The 15,785-nt window shown below is 40.8% G+C and overlaps 1 protein-coding gene across 2 annotated transcripts in view; it reads right to left on the reverse strand.

The window, feature by feature from the left end:
• Positions 1-11,292, reverse strand: part of nr3c2 (nuclear receptor subfamily 3, group C, member 2) — a 76,197-nt gene extending 64,905 nt beyond the window's left edge. The window contains exons 1-3 of one of the 2 annotated variants that reach the window (XM_080463953.1): positions 11,059-11,292; positions 10,834-10,872; positions 7,479-9,302 (exon numbers count right to left, since the gene is read on the reverse strand). In XM_080463953.1, the coding sequence (XP_080320079.1) occupies positions 7,479-9,283 (1,805 nt within the window). In that variant the 5' untranslated portion in view covers positions 9,284-9,302; positions 10,834-10,872; positions 11,059-11,292. Of the gene's footprint in view, positions 1-7,478; positions 9,303-10,833 lie in introns of both variants that reach the window. The other variant, XM_080463952.1, reaches the window with a different exon arrangement.
• Between the last annotated feature and the right edge of the window lie 4,493 nt (positions 11,293-15,785).

Consider the following 15,785-nt stretch of genomic DNA (forward strand, 5'->3'; position numbering starts at 1 on the left):
AAGAAAAATCATTCATAAAGCAGGACAAGAAAGCCGCCTTTCCGCTGTGCTCTCATACCAATGCCTGTTGAGATAATGTTGGATGATATAATCAACTCTGTGCTGATCTTGTGTTGTATATTTGAGAAGACCACCCTCAACCATGATAAAAATCACAAAACTTTCAACCTTTAGCGACTTCTCTTTCCGTCAATCAGTGAAGTCAGCATGACGACATTTGTGTACATTTGCATTTGTGTGCAGTGTGTACTGGAAAAAGAAAGTAGGTGCAGTACGCATTTGACGGAGGGGCCAAAGAAACCAAATAAATGGTTTTTGAATGCTTCAGGTTTTATTTTTAACAAATCAGGCTCAAAACCAAATTTTTGACCATACACACTCCGGGTTGCTGTTTGCCGTACACTGACTCGGTTGTCGTGCGTGTTGCTTGGCAACAGCCGGCAGCACGTCATCGCCGTGAGCAGGCGTCACATCACATCACAACTTTTTTTGTATGCCAGATTTCAGCAACAAGGCAATTGAAGGAGCTTTACGTGAAAAGTAATAAATACAATAAGGAGTAGTTCATATGAATATGTGGCATGGAAAACCCACAAAAAAAACTGAACAAGATACACAGTACACTTGTTTCTGGCAGTACAAATATTCCTACCAATAATCACTTTGAACATCATAAACCTGATATGCTTCACAGATTGAACTGTTGGTGTCAAAATGTGTAATAGGTCACACTCACTCTGAAAAGAAACGGGCATTTTTCCTAAGTCTGCTGTAGATTCAAGGCCGTGACTTTTTGGTGTTTGACACGTGCAAATCAGATTTTGACAACCTTACAGCAGGCAAAACCTCGGACCTCCTTGATATCTAAGGGCCACAACGAAAGGGGTCCCGGACCCCAAGTAATCAACTAACCATACAGTACATCCATCCTCTAAATCACTTTGTTCAATTCAAGGTCGCAGGGGGTTGGAGCCGATCCCAGCTCACTAGGGGCAGAGGTTTGTTAACTACTTCTATACTGGATGTATACAACTAATATTATATCTGTACATGCAGGCTAATAATAATATATAATAAAAACTAAAAACAGTGCAACATAAAATTAGAACCAGATTGTAAAATAATTGTGGATTCAAAGCTGGAGTCCATCAAACATGGTGATTTTCAAGTTTGTGTTATCAAATCGTTTTATACTGTACAAATAATTCAGGCTTCAAGTGTATCATATGAGCACTGAAAAATAAAAAAATCTCTGACATCCAGGTTATTCATCCCTGCAATGAGGGAGATACTGGAAAAAATATCTTTTGTTGCACAGTGGAAAAAATTAAACTGCATCCTAATGTGCCCAAAAAAACAAAAAACACAACCTATCCTGGCATACATTCTTATTAAATCAAAATAGGAGCAAAGTGAAATCTGTAATTAGCCCAAAATCAGCCATGTCATCCTTCTACCCTTTAAATTATTTTAGGATCAAATGTACGGTTCTTTAATGGTTTTGTGCCTTCTTATCTTACAGATTTACTTTTACCTTATGAACCATCGCAAGCTTTTTAATCATTCCCACTGTTAATACACAAACCTACGGTGAGGCTGCTTTCCAGCACTACTGTGGCTGCAGAAAATGTTCATGTTTTTAAAAGCAGGTTTTTTTCGTAATAAGGTTTTTTAAATAATGCCCCCCCCCCCCCCCCCCCCCCCCCCCCCCCTTTTCCCCCTTTTTTTATTTTGGCTTTTTACCTCAAAACGACTTTGGCCTGCATTTTTTTTCTGTAGTAAAAGTACTATATAAACAAAGTTTGACTGATTGAAACACTTGACAGTTTACTAACCACAGGTATCCAATGACTGCATGTTTCCCCAGCCTCTGCCTCAAGAGCTCGCTGCCTAAAAAACTCCTAAGCTCCATGAAACACTTTTTTCCCGCCTCTTTACGGGTTTTCACCTTGCTGAAATGCCTCACAAAGAGCTTTTATCCTCACCAGGCAGTCATTTCTGAGGCTACATTTTTAGAATTGAAGAAGTGTAGACAGTAGAATTTCACCACTTGGACCAACTCTTACTATTCATACCTTGAACGCTGCCTCTCGACTCGGCTTTGCACAGCCTCCAATCCACCCACACCGACCAGTGATGGGCTGCCCAGAAGACAGAAAGAAAATCTGGATGCATGTGAGCTCTGTGTGTTCATTTGTTTTGTTTGGTTGGTTTTTTTTTTGTTTTTTTTTTTCATTCAGGTGTTTTATTGATCTAATTTCTCTTCCAGTAGAAAGCCATCCTTACTGCTTGTAATACACACAAATGTCAATTCCATTTGCAAATTTAGAGAAATGGTTGTTTATTTCAAGGTGCTTCAAATGTGTCTGTGAGCATGGAAGCTGTATGCCAAAGCTGAATTTTCTGATACCCAGTCGAGTGTTTTTCCTACCTCTGAGAGACAAAGATTCACACGGCTTACCACTATTTCACCTGTTTCTGCTAAGCATATTTTATCATTTCATTTTATGCTTTTTTTCCCCCACACTGAAATACAGTGACAAAAATAGTACAAATAATTAAAACAAGGTTTATCCAATTGAGCCTAAAATATTCTGCTGTCCATTTTTGCAGCGAAATCTAATTTTCTGTGCAAAACAGCAAAAGACAAAACAAAGAAATTGTTTTATTGTCCGCTGTTGCTTTGACTGGTACCATACGGATGCTTTGAGGTGATGTGAGTAATGGGGCTTAAATTCTCATTATCTGTGGATAGTCTGCTTTCATTTGTTATGTAATTTGTGTGTGGGGCATAAAGAGGGAGACATGTGGCAACTGAGTTGATGAAATGATCCTTCATAGATTTTGGTATTTGGTGATTAATTTTGTTGGTGTTGGAATTCTGCTGGTAACATGTAAAAAAAAAAAAAAAGTTTATATATCCCATTTAATTGGATGCATCATGTCACTGATTTTAACATGATTTGTGTATTGTGTTAGAACACCTTACAAATACTGTGTCTGTCAACAGTGAGCGATGTTGACTTTTATTTCTCATTGTAGTCATATCATGCTTTACACTATAATCTTGTGTGTGAGTAATAATGAGCTATTAAATCTGCCGCTTCCAAGAAGTGATGCACCAAAAATGCTTCTTCCTCCATTCGGAGTGGCGTGGTTGTTAACAGATGTAGCTCACCTACCAGGCTCACCTCATGCTCCATTTGTCTGGTGATGTCTGACTCAGAGGTAGGTTTACCAAAAACAAGCAGCAAAAAAAACTAAACAAATGACCCTTCAGTGGGAGACTCACTGTCACAGGCTTTTTATGTGCCAGGTAACTAATAAATGGTCACAATGAATTATTAACAGTCAGATTATAGTAAGAGACATTTACTCCTGTAGTGTTAGTTCAGTCTTTTGTTCACATACATTATTTAAATTAAAAAAAACACAACGTACATTTAATCATCTTAATCGCCTAATTTAAACCGTACACATATACAACTGCGCTGAATATTATTCAACGTGTTTCGACACTCATACCACCTGAGACGTTTCAAGAATTTTCTAAATTGCATTTGTGATAATTATGGCTTCTAATTGAAATGAAAGGAACTGCATTTATTCCTTTACGATATTCAAATGTTTTCAAATAATATATTCTTGCTTTCTGTGATGTGAAAACTTGAATTATAAAGCATAACATTTTAACAAGGTGTGAAACAGTTAATGTAATAAACCTGAAATATATAGAAATTATGGAAAAACAAACTTTCTCTTTGTGTGTGTGTTATTTTTTCAAATGTACCTGTAAAATAATCCTATAATTGAATATAAATGTTGTCTTTTGACATTAAGCTCTACTTGTGCCGTTACCCTTATGACTATATATACTGCTTTAATTAAATAATAACAACTGCCTTCAATCTTACACCACTTGAATCTGTTTCATTCCTTGAAACTCTATTGGTCTTGGCCTCAATGCTGCTTTATTTTATTAAATGTATATTGTGCTTGTGACATTTACTCACTAATGATTGAATGCATGTCATGCTTAAGATTGCACAAATTCACTCAAGACTCGGTTACGGTCACTTAAGATGTCATCAAGAACGTCTACACACTCAAAACAGTAAAGTAGGTTTTTCCATGTCTAACCTGGCAGCAATTAGTTTTTATTGAATTCCAGAATAAAAGGAAGGTAACACTGGTGTCAATAACTTGAACCTTTTTTTGCACTTTGTCAGCACATGTGCTTTGAATGGTTCATCTTTGCTTCACTTAATAACAATATAATTAAATATACAACAGCACACAAGAGAACATATATATAATTAAAAGACTTGCTTTCAACAACAGCAAAAAAAAAAAATAAAAAAGAATCATATCTTTGCCACAGTATTGTTGATACTCAGTAATCCACTGAGAAATACAGCCATTCCCCAGCATGCTCACCTGTAACATCCTTTTCAAAACCCAAAGAAGCAGCTGCCAGCTTTATAGTCAGGAACCCATAATGCACCGGGAGCCCCTGTGCATGCCTGGTGTTGGGATTTAATTGGATATTAGTATCCAGCAGTGTCTGAATTAATCAAATCATTTCCATCCATTAATTTAGTGGAGGAACATACAATTAAAGCCTTATTAGTGTGCTCTCAGGAGTATGCCTTTTCATCCCTCTGCAGAACATTGAGAGTTGGCCAGAGTCCAGTGTGAAGCATTTTCCCTGCTTGAATGTGGTGCTTCCTCATGATGGGCATTCGGTCGATCTACAAACTGACTGCAAGCTTTAAGCAAAGTAAGTGTCCGTCTATAATAAGCTACTACTTTTCCCAGGGCTGTGGTTAGTGATAAAACTTTTAATGAGAGCTTAACTACATTAAACAAAAATGTATTGTTGGCCTCTATTTTTAGTTTTCACCATTTGTCGGATTATGAAATTATTAGGTCATGGGGGTTGACAAGTTTTAGAGAAACACTACGTAGTGAAAATTCACTGTGAAAACCAACACAAAAATGCCCCAAATAGGTTGAAAAGAGATTTAGAGATTTAGTCAGCGAGGAAAAAAAAAAAATCCAGGGCTCTAATGTAGGTCATTTTATTATAATTTACATATTTATATATTTTAGAACCGAATCATGTTGCTTTTTAAATTTCCTCCCAGACCTTAATTACAGAAACCTTTTTATGGTTTAAAAAAATGAAAAAGGGAAAATCCACTCCGGCTACCTAGTTTAAGTTGAACTCAAATATCACACATGAACAAGAATTCAAGAACCCCCCCCTCTCCTTTCTTTTCTTGTGAATCCAAGTTAAAATGTTTTGCACAAAGTGAAGCAGACTGCTCAGATGAGCAGCCATCTTTAATTAAAACCATTTACAGAGAAAACTGAAATGAAGAAAACAAAGAGCTGAAGGATTTAACACTCTGTCATCCAAAGCTTCCGCAGATCAAACACTTTTAGTTGTGCTTTTTAATGGTTACGTAACATTGTTCTGCCTATGAAAAGTTGAACTTGGTCGCTGTGAAGTCAGTCTGAAGCTGGACAGAGCCACAGATTTTGAACAGGATACAATAAGCTCATGTTTATGCCTGAGTAGAGTGGTCAATCAATACAACACTGATGTAAGGTGGCACTAAAAGTAGGCAGCGATCTCTTGGAAAAAGAGTTCTTACGCTCCACTAAAGACAATACTGTATGTATTTGTAGAATAATGTATGTGCGTATATGCACCTGTATGCATGTATATTTGTGTTTGTGTCTGTCTGCCTCCCTGCCTGTCTGGCTGGCTGCCATGTGGCCCACCTCTTACTGTCATCCTGTCTGACATTAGGGCTAAGCTGGATCTCATTAGGACCAAGGTGGCAGTGATCCCGTCAACATCGCTTTGGCTCCTGCCATATGGGTCGCCTCCAAGGTAACGGGGCTGTATCAGTCTCCTCAGAGCTGCAAGCCTTGTTAGAGCGCATGCACAAACACACAGTATACACAGGCGGAGTATCTACTCTAAAGACAAGTGTGCGCTGTACACATAAGGCTGAATAAACACATCAAACTGAGGGAATGCAGAAATGAGAATAAGACAATCTGGTGCAATCTATTGATGAGATGCGGTGTAAATAAATGCACATGCGCAGGTGTGTTAGGAACGAGCCAAAAGTATAGTGTGGTCACAATGCATGCACGACGAGAAAATGAAAAACGAGACATGTAAAATGGGCAGAGCTATCAGTGACATCTGCAAATTTTCACCAGGAAAACTTCAGATCTAATAAATCCCCATTTTTACAACTGTGCAACATCACAGCAATCAGTTTGGACTTGTCATTGTGGAGTCTCAGTCAAACACAGCGGTGCAATGCACAGAAGCTCAAGTGGAGCCCTGTTTCTCCGACAATCTCTGAAAGAGTCTGACTTTTATCAAACGCTCTCCAACTAAGCAGGTAGTCATTTTATGGTTTTGTTAAGTGCTTCCTTCCGCCAGCTCATAAAAACAAGAAACTGATGAAATTCTGTGCATTATTATATGACAGCAATGTCGCTTTTCAATAAAATCCCAAATAGACAGTCATTACTTTTTATTAAAAGTTATAAACAAGTGTGTGTTCTGCATTAAAAAAATTTTTTTATTTTACTGTAAACAAACAGCAGCACCTTTCACTTCAAGTAAGCACACATCTGTATTTTCAACACTGTTATCTGCCTTTTATGGTTTGTTTTATGGCTCTAAAATTCACAGTTAATAACTGGGCTGATAATGTACTTCACTTACAACTAGGACACCCGAATAGACTGAAAGCACAACAACTTTGTCAAAGTTCTACTTTTCCAGATTGAAAAATAACTATAGATCTTTTTTCTTTTTTTTTTCCAGCCTGTTTGTTTTGGTTCAGCTCTGAAGCTCACAAAATAAATAGTACATTTCTTCACTTCGGTAACAAAAGCATGTAATCAATCATTCAGAATTTATGACGCTGTCTATGGCCCAGGACCCATAAAAATAGATATTTGCATTACACAAGGTCTTAAGCCAGACTGCCTGATAACACATTAATAAATGTTGCTGCTGTACATATGTACAGGCTCCTGATAAGAGATAAACTTTGCCTCTGTGTTACAGTAGAATGCAGGGCAGAACTAGCAGAGATGACGCCGCGATCACATGCTACTATAACAATGACCTGGACCCCTTTCTTTAATTCCCGTTCCCCCAGCCAGCATCCCGCTGCCTTTCCCAAGCCCTGCTGTTGTTATTATTTTGCACTATAGGAAAACGGCCTACATCCCTTGTGCAATACGGGTCTGCTGCAACAAACTGGCTATCTATTGGATTCTCTAGAGAGACACACTATTATACAGGTAAACAGGGAGGGGGGTGGGGGGGTGGCATTATTAAGGAGAATGAAAAATAACTGCTCTCTTTAGCTAAGCTGTAATTTTTTATTTTTTTTTATTTTATGGTGCATGCATGCACAGACACATATTGTCCTTACCTTGACATGCTGTCGCTGATGCAGGTCTGGCCATGGTATCCCTCACCTCTGGCTGACAGCGACCCTTGTGCCATGCCTGGCCGAGATTTCCACGATTCCATTAACGCCGTTACGGGCGAAATTAGATTCAACAAAGGGTTGGACTGGTCTCTCACGTCATGCCGCGTGAAAGACATTGTTCCTTGCGCTCCAATCTGGTAATGGAATGAATGTCCACCAGAATTAACTCCAACAATGGCGGATGTAGACATGCTGTTATTTTCTTGGTAATAGCTGCCATCATTGGTCTCCTGCTTAACCCCCTTGGACAGTACATTGTTGGAGAACACATCGGACTCATAGTTCCCATTGATAGAGACAGGGGGTCCTAAGATACCGGAAAGACTGTATTCATCAATGTTATTCCTCAGAGACAGATAGGTGGTCTCAGACCCAGCGAAGAGACCAAGAGATGGTGACTGCTCACCATAGGATTGTTGATTCATACATCCCTCGTTTTTGTTTGGCTCACTCTTTATCTGAGTAATAAAGGGTGTGCTACTCGCATTACATTTGGAACTACCTAAACACATGCTCCTGAAGTCAGTCCCAGGTTCGTTTTTAATGTACTTTACCATGCCCATCTGGTCCAAGCCAACATTGAAAACCTCTCCATCCACCATCTCTACTTTAGGAAACTCAAAGTTCTTGAAGTCTGTGTCTGTGGTCAGCCCTGCTGCTTCTGGGCTGTTGGTGTCGTTCTGTACCAAACCTAGTCCACCAACTGGGCTGGAGACCGGAAACCCAACAGAGGAGGGGTTCTGTGGGCTGCTGACAGCCAAAGTGCCCCCTGTGGCAGGGCTGGAGATGGAGGGCCTTATTGTGTTGCAGTTGTTGGTAGTGCCAGCGCAGCTGCCACCAGTGGGGCTCGAGACAGATGACCTAATGTTACATGTGGTGCTGCAGGACGGAGGGGATCTCACACTACTCATACTCTGAGGGCTGGACATTGGGGACCTCATGACATTGAGCGGGCTGGTGAGTGGTGGCGAGCCCACCGTGCTGGATTCAGCGGGGCTACATGTGACTGAGTTCCTGCGCTTGATGTTGGCTAGGGTTGCAGCACACGAAGTCTGGCTGACAGGACTACCAACTGATGAGCATAGTGGTCCAAAACACGCCGGTGGGCTGGTGGTAGACGACACCATATTGTTGCTGCCTCCAGGGCTGGAAATGGAGCTGGAGGTGTGTGGACTGCAAGACAGAGAGGAAGCCAGCATGGACGCTGAGCTCACTGGAGTACCGGAGGTGCATTCTCTGGGAGTGCTGCTCGGCTGTTGGAAACTAAATGGTTTTAGGTTGGGACTCTTTGTGGGACCTCCCTGGTTCTCATCCAGGGCTCGTCCACATACTGGATACAGCTTTCCAGGACTGTTACTGCCCCCATGCTGGCTAAATGCAAAGTCTGCCTCCCTGGCAGCATTCATGTAAAGGCCCATAGACTCAGCTACCGTCTTGGAAAGCTCCTTGGAGTCCATTTCCTGCTTATGACCATGGAGAGAGTTGTTGAAGTGTGGGAGAACAAATGGCTGGTTCTGGCTGCGCCGAAGTGCTGGCTGCTCCTGCTTCTTTGTATTGTTGTCTTTGCAGTCAGTGGCCAGGCTTCCAGCAGGGCAGCCGACATTGACTATGTCCATCAGGATATCATTGTTAGTCAGATTTGAATCCTCCGTACTGCAACAGTACTCCATCGTGCCGGGGACCTGGGACCATTTGTTCTCTGACCCATTCCCATCAAAGAAACTTTGGTATCTTTTGGTCTCCATCTCTGGTGCATTGATTCACCTGGTTAGGAAACACAAACACACACATCCAAGTTTACATTAGAGCTGTCACAATCTGCACACAAAGTATTGTTTTAACAATTACAATGGAGAATCAGACTCATTTGGAGCATGTGCTTTGAGTTGGAATTCATATAAAACTAAATAACACATTCAGGAATATTCTCATCAATATAAATACATTGCTTGGTATAGTTTACAGTTATAGATCAATGTTAAAGCACGTTTCATTGAGACAAACCTAATCCAGCAAAACAATGTGAAGAAAATGTGCAAATGACAGTGTGCGATATGCGAAGATGTAAAATACAAGAGTAAATTGACAGAAATCCCAGTAATAAATATTTGCTGTTTAGAGATACCAAGACAAGATATTAAATTATAAAAGTACAAAGCAGGTGTGTACAGTATTTCCTCTCTGATAAGGCTCATCATGTGCGCAGCAGGGGGCTGTACAGTACAACTTGCTGCACTGCAAGAGTTAATTCATCTTCGTGACGTCGCCTGGGCTTTTTGTTTATATTCCCACCTCTACTGCGCCTCTATTGGACAGTTCAGACAGGAACCCAGCAGCTCTATCAGGCCACTCGTGGATTGGTCTGAAGGCTGCCACTCAATAGTTATTGCTCTTGCAGTCACAACATTGCTGCGACATACTGTAACTTCAAACGTTGTTGGCTTCATCATGTGCAAATACCCAGTGAATACTGTCAGCAATGAAACACTGTAAATAACAGAGCAGTGACGGAGCAATGCATGAAGTGATAGACCAGGTTTGTTTGTTTGTCTGTATTGTTTGTTTGTTTGTTTCGTTTGCATGCACTCCTAAAAGCTCTCAGTCAGCCGGAATATCAAAAACTTAGTCAGATCGTCAGCAAAACATGTGCGAAATGCTTGTTAATAATAAAAAGTAAATGGGTGTCATCTTTATGAATCGCCCCTACACTCCGGACGCGGCTTGCCCTGTCTCTGTGGGACATGCAACTCTGCACATCTCTCCATTTTGCGGGTGCGCAGGAAAAAAAAAAGAATTGGCGGAAAAATAATGCAAAAGGCTTCTCTTGTTGTTGTTTCTTAAGTTATATCTCTGCTTTTCCTGAAGTTGCGTTTTCAAATCCATAGATGGGTGCGCCAGATTAAGTGCAGTAGGGGGATATTATACATTATTTAAATCACATTTTTTATGTGATTTTGACAGCAGCAAATTGATGGACTTCTCATTGCTCCCAGACAGGTGATAAAGGAAACACGAAAAGCTCATAATCAAAAAAAGAAAAGAAAAGAAAAAGATTCAGAAAGCTCGGGACTATTTTTTTGAATAAAGTGTATAAACTTCTCGGTGAGTTTTATTATGGACCAGACAGCAGGGCTTCGCGGTCCCGGTTGGAAGTTATAACATTTCCAGTGAAAATCCAACCAAATGCATGCAAGTAATGAATCATCCCTCTTAATGAGAAATAAGTGGGCTTTCTTTCTCGTGCCAGACTGAATAAAACGTGGAGAGAAAGCCAGCTCGCTGCGTCCGTCCTTACCTTAATTACGACATTCAGAGTTGTCAGGTGGCTGTGTTGCTGGGCAGCGATAATCCAGAGGGCAAAAAGCAAGAAAGAAGAGAGGGTGGGGGAGAAGGAAAAAAAAAAAGACACGCAGAGCAAAGTCAATAAATAAGAACAAATGTCTCGTATCTACTCTTTCCAACACATAGTTGTCAGTTTGACAGCTCCAGACAGAGTGAGGAGAAGTGCGCTGCGCCTGACCAGTGGTAATCCTCAGCAGAGAGACAGGACGGACGGCGGCCAGCCGGGAGAGAGAGGGTCGGACCACAGCGCCGGATAATCTCACATTATGGCCGTAATTTCTGCAAAGATTAGCGAGTCCCGGTCCTGGATGGAAGTGAGTAATAAAAACAAACGAAGGAGTCGGGTCGGACTTGCAGTCAGCGCGACGTCATTCTGTGCACATGGACCCTCCTACTGCAACGAGTGCAACACAAACTCCGAGGAGGAGGAGGAGGAGGAGGAAGAGGAGGGGGAGGAGGAGGAGGAGAGGAGGAGGGGGCGGGGGGCTGAGCGCAGGTAGACGGAGCCGTCTGGAAATAGGGCACCGTGCTCAGTGCAGCGCTGTCTCAGATAATCTCCTGTGTGACGCTGGGAAAAAGTCACCGATTTCAAGAAAATACTTCTTTTTTTTTCTTCTGCCTTTGCCTTTGCCAAACCCTCCACCTTCATCCTTCACCCTACTTTAATCTTGTATTCATTCTTTCACAATTTTTTTTATTTTATTTTCGTGCCACATCTGAAGAGGTTTGTCATGCAGGTCCCACAATTTAGATAAGAGACACAGGTCGGAGAGGGTTCCCAGAACCTACTTCACAGTTAACACGAAGCCAGCAAGACCCTACAAGTACTATGAGAAAAGTCATTTTACCGTAAGAGTGAAATCAAGGCAATGTAAGTTGCTTCCACTAGGTGGAGCAATATTTCTATTGCTGTTCCCAGAGTAGATGCGGTCAAGATGTCACCTACTTCAAGTCCCAAGTCAAACAAAGTATAACCAGAAGTCAAAGTAACAAGTCCTTTGATTAAGTAATATTTTAGTATTCTCTAATTGTGTGAATTCCACTCATACTCCAGTGTAATGTACTCACATCCATTCATCTTCTACACTCTTTTTCTTTTTTTTTTTTTTTCCATTTGAGGGTCACAGTGTGCCTGGACAGGTCACCAATCCATCACAGGGCAAACACACAGACCAAAAAACAAAATAAACCAAAAAAATCCATTCATGTACAAGGTGAATATGCACATGCCAAAGAGAAAGGCCCCCAACCCAGACTTGTACCTTAAATATTGTCGTTGTGAGGTGAGAGTGCTAAATACTTCACCCATGCAGCCTGTTATATACTTCTCTCCTTAGTACATGCACAATTTTATTTGATAAACAAACCCTTTGATTTCAATAGCCAAAATGTTTGCTTTATATCTATATTTGTCTTCCATAATGTGACTTTAGAAATGTTTTTGAAGAGTGTACAATTGGACTTTTGAGTGAGTAATTGTATGTATTACAATGGTACTTTGAGTTGTCATTAAGTCCCATTCAAACAATGGAGCAACAGTTTAATTTGAGCACAAACTTTTTAGTGCTGTTTTTAACATTAGAGTTTCTCAATTTCACGGAATTAAAATCATAGAATATTACTTTGGCCAGGCAAAGTGGAAACTGTGCTTGCAATTGAAGAGAGCCATTAACTGAATTTATCACAACCTACACATGCCTCTGTGGTTATTTCAGAAAGAAAGAAACCCTTCCACTCTTCACTGGTGATGGCTGTTCATATTCTGTTGATGCAAAACAATGACAGTTCAATTTACCAGAACAGGAAAACTGTTTAAAAAACTGTTAGGTGAGCCAGATATATGCTCACACTTACTTTAAAAGCTATCAAACAGTCCGAGAACTGCAGCTTCGATTAGACGAGATCTATGTAGCACACTGGTAATGCACTGGTGCTCTCACGAGAAAGAACAATGTGCTTGTGTTCATCCGCGACACCAACATCCACAAAATTTGCTTCGTCATTTAGGTTAAGTTATTATTTACATTTTACTGCCCATATCTCATTGCACTGATGTGAGCGCAGACTTTGGTTTTACTCCGGCAACATCCAATAATCATTTTAATCTCTGGAGTTGTCAGTCACATTTGGTACCGTTTCACGTGGCTGACTATCAGGGTGCATGTAAGATTTCGGCTGAGAGAGTGGAGCTCCATGGAGTGGTTTCAGCGTTTCTCTTCATTGCTTGTCTGGATTCTCCAAGCCAGCCTGTAGCTATTACCCAAGCAAGGCAGCAGCAGTTAGATTAGTCAAAGCCAACCAAGCAACACTGCCCGCCTCCCTGATCTGCCTGTTAATCACCCATGAATGGGGACCTGCTTTAGGAAAAAGTAGGCGAATTGAGATATAAGCAATGTTTCCCACACCCATTCATGCAGCTCCCACTTGTCCATTGCACATAATGGATGCCAGTCAAACACATCATGAGCAAATCTAATTTAGCTTTGCATCACAGATTTTTCCACAGGGACAGAGTCATAAGAATTTGCAGACTGACAGCAGAACACGGCTGATATCAAATCAGTAATAATTGGCTCCCTCATTGGTAAAAATTGAAGGCAGCTCCCTTGAATCTCTCTGAGCTTTCAAGCGCTGTCATTTTAGACAAATCAATGATAATCACACTGGCCTGCAAACACTGTACATACATGGTGGATAAAAATAGCTGTCTTTTGAAGGGAAAGGGTGTGTGTGTGTGTGTGTGTGTGTTGGGGGGGCGGGGGTGGAGGGGGGGGGGGGGGGGTCCTTTCAGAAGAGTGATAAGAGTGATTGCTATGATTAGGAGCAGGCTTCCACTCCAGTTTAGACACACAGCAGACAGCTCCGGTAGCTGAAAAGGCCGAGCACACATAGACGTGCATGCTGCGCCTCATGGGGACAGGTGAATTGGAGCATGTTAACTCTGAAACAAAACACTCGTCAGCGCAGCAGAAGACCCCGTCCCCATCGTGTGAGGTAATTACAGAGGCAGTTTTAATCGGAGAAGAAGTCTATCACCACCATCCTCCATCAACAGAGTCATGTTCCGACGAAGCTCTTCAGGAGGTCTAATGTGACACTGCGGCACATGCAGCACAACTGAACAATAAATCTTAGAGGAACAAATGTGCTGAATCCACAAAATGTTTTGGGTTTTTTTTTTTGCCAAAAAAATCCAATTGAATTTCGTGTCTAAGCTCTTACAAATTAAGTAGTATTTGCCTTCAATAAATGTCACCCACATTTGCTCAATAAACTATTGGGCTTTGTCCTAACTTTAATCATACGTGTGCTGAAAAATGCCGAGTCGAAACATTTTGAAACTGTAACAAGAATACTTCATAACCAACAAAAATATAAGCACAAAAAAACTGTCCCTTAGATTTGTTTTCTCTATCACGAATTGGATAGAGGTCCACCAAACCACATTCCTTTTCTTTTCCGCTCTGCTTATTTGGTCTCCAACTTCAATGTAAAAAAAAAAGTGGGTTTACACACAGTTGCACTTCAGAGAAAAACATGCATGTGAGGTCAATTGGTGACTGTAAATTGTCAGAAGATGTGAGTCTCTGTGATTGTCTGTGTCGGGCCGCGACGTGTTTATGGCGTAAACCTGGTCAACAATGTCACCTAAGGAAGAAGTCATATGACAGAGTAAAAAGAGAGAAGCACATTCACATTTTTCCATGTGTACACATCATATTTTGATTAGTGAATATAAAGGAAACTATCAAACCTTCTACAATTAAACCAAACGTGGCTTTGAAACTGTAGGCAGATTGTGTGTGCGTGTGCGTGTGCATGTGTGTTTCGAGGGTGTACCTTGACTTTCGGCCAATGTCAGCAGGGATCTGCTCCAGGCTCCAACAAACTTTAGTAAGATGAATTGGGTGCAGAAGATATACGGACGCTTGTTTCATTACTGCATTTATTTTACTGTGTGGACTTTTACCCACAAGCTGTGTTGATCAAAAGTCTGGCTGTTGATTGCTGGAGGGAGATGACAACATGGAGTGAGTGGTCAGCAACAGTCAGGCTGTATTTCCTGCCTATGTGGGAACTTGAAAAGTGATCCACTCAAGCATTTCTGGCCAGGTTTCATTGGATGCATCCACTCACCATCAGTAAATGAATAATTATTCACTGAAAAAAAATCTAATCTTATTCGTTTTGGCTAATGTCAATACGGTCAATGTACTCAACAGACATTTATAACATACAGACTGAATAACCCATGGTTCAATGATAAGACAGCGGCCTTGGAAGGTCAGACGTGGAAACATAGTCTATTGAATTTTAAATGGGGTTGCCATGGGAACTACCATGTTTTGACATCTGAACTCTGTAGCCACGGTCAATGAAGACAGGTTGTAAAAAAAAGAGCCTTGAGCTCTTTAGGGTGAATGATAATGAAAATGAATGACTCATTGTGTTAACTCAATGCATTCCAAACTATGAACACAGTTTTTATACAAAAACTGAGCAAAATCTGTAGTTGCCCCCACGAAATAACTTTCAAATGTGGTCAGTTTTCTTGTGCCTGATTTTCATCCTTATTCACGGAGGCATTCGCTTAGACAACAAATTTTATTACACTTTAACCGGTTAATCCAAGTTGACCGGTCAGTGTAATGTTTGATTTAACAGGAGTTGTATTTCTGGCATGAAAGCAGTAAAATGAATGCAAAGTCGAAGAGTTACACAACCATCTTGCTAGATTTTAATTAATTCACCCAGCGGTATAATTACAGACAGAATCATCTACGTGTGACTGTATCAGTGTGAGAATTTACACTTTAGATTATTGCAAAGGCGCATTTCCATGATTAAAGACCAGGAAAAATATATTAGCATGGATGGATGGATGGATGGATGGGTGGGTGGATG

Source organism: Lipophrys pholis (assembly GCF_963383615.2).
Source record: "Lipophrys pholis genome assembly, chromosome: 5".
Classification (NCBI taxonomy): domain Eukaryota; kingdom Metazoa; phylum Chordata; class Actinopteri; order Blenniiformes; family Blenniidae; genus Lipophrys; species Lipophrys pholis.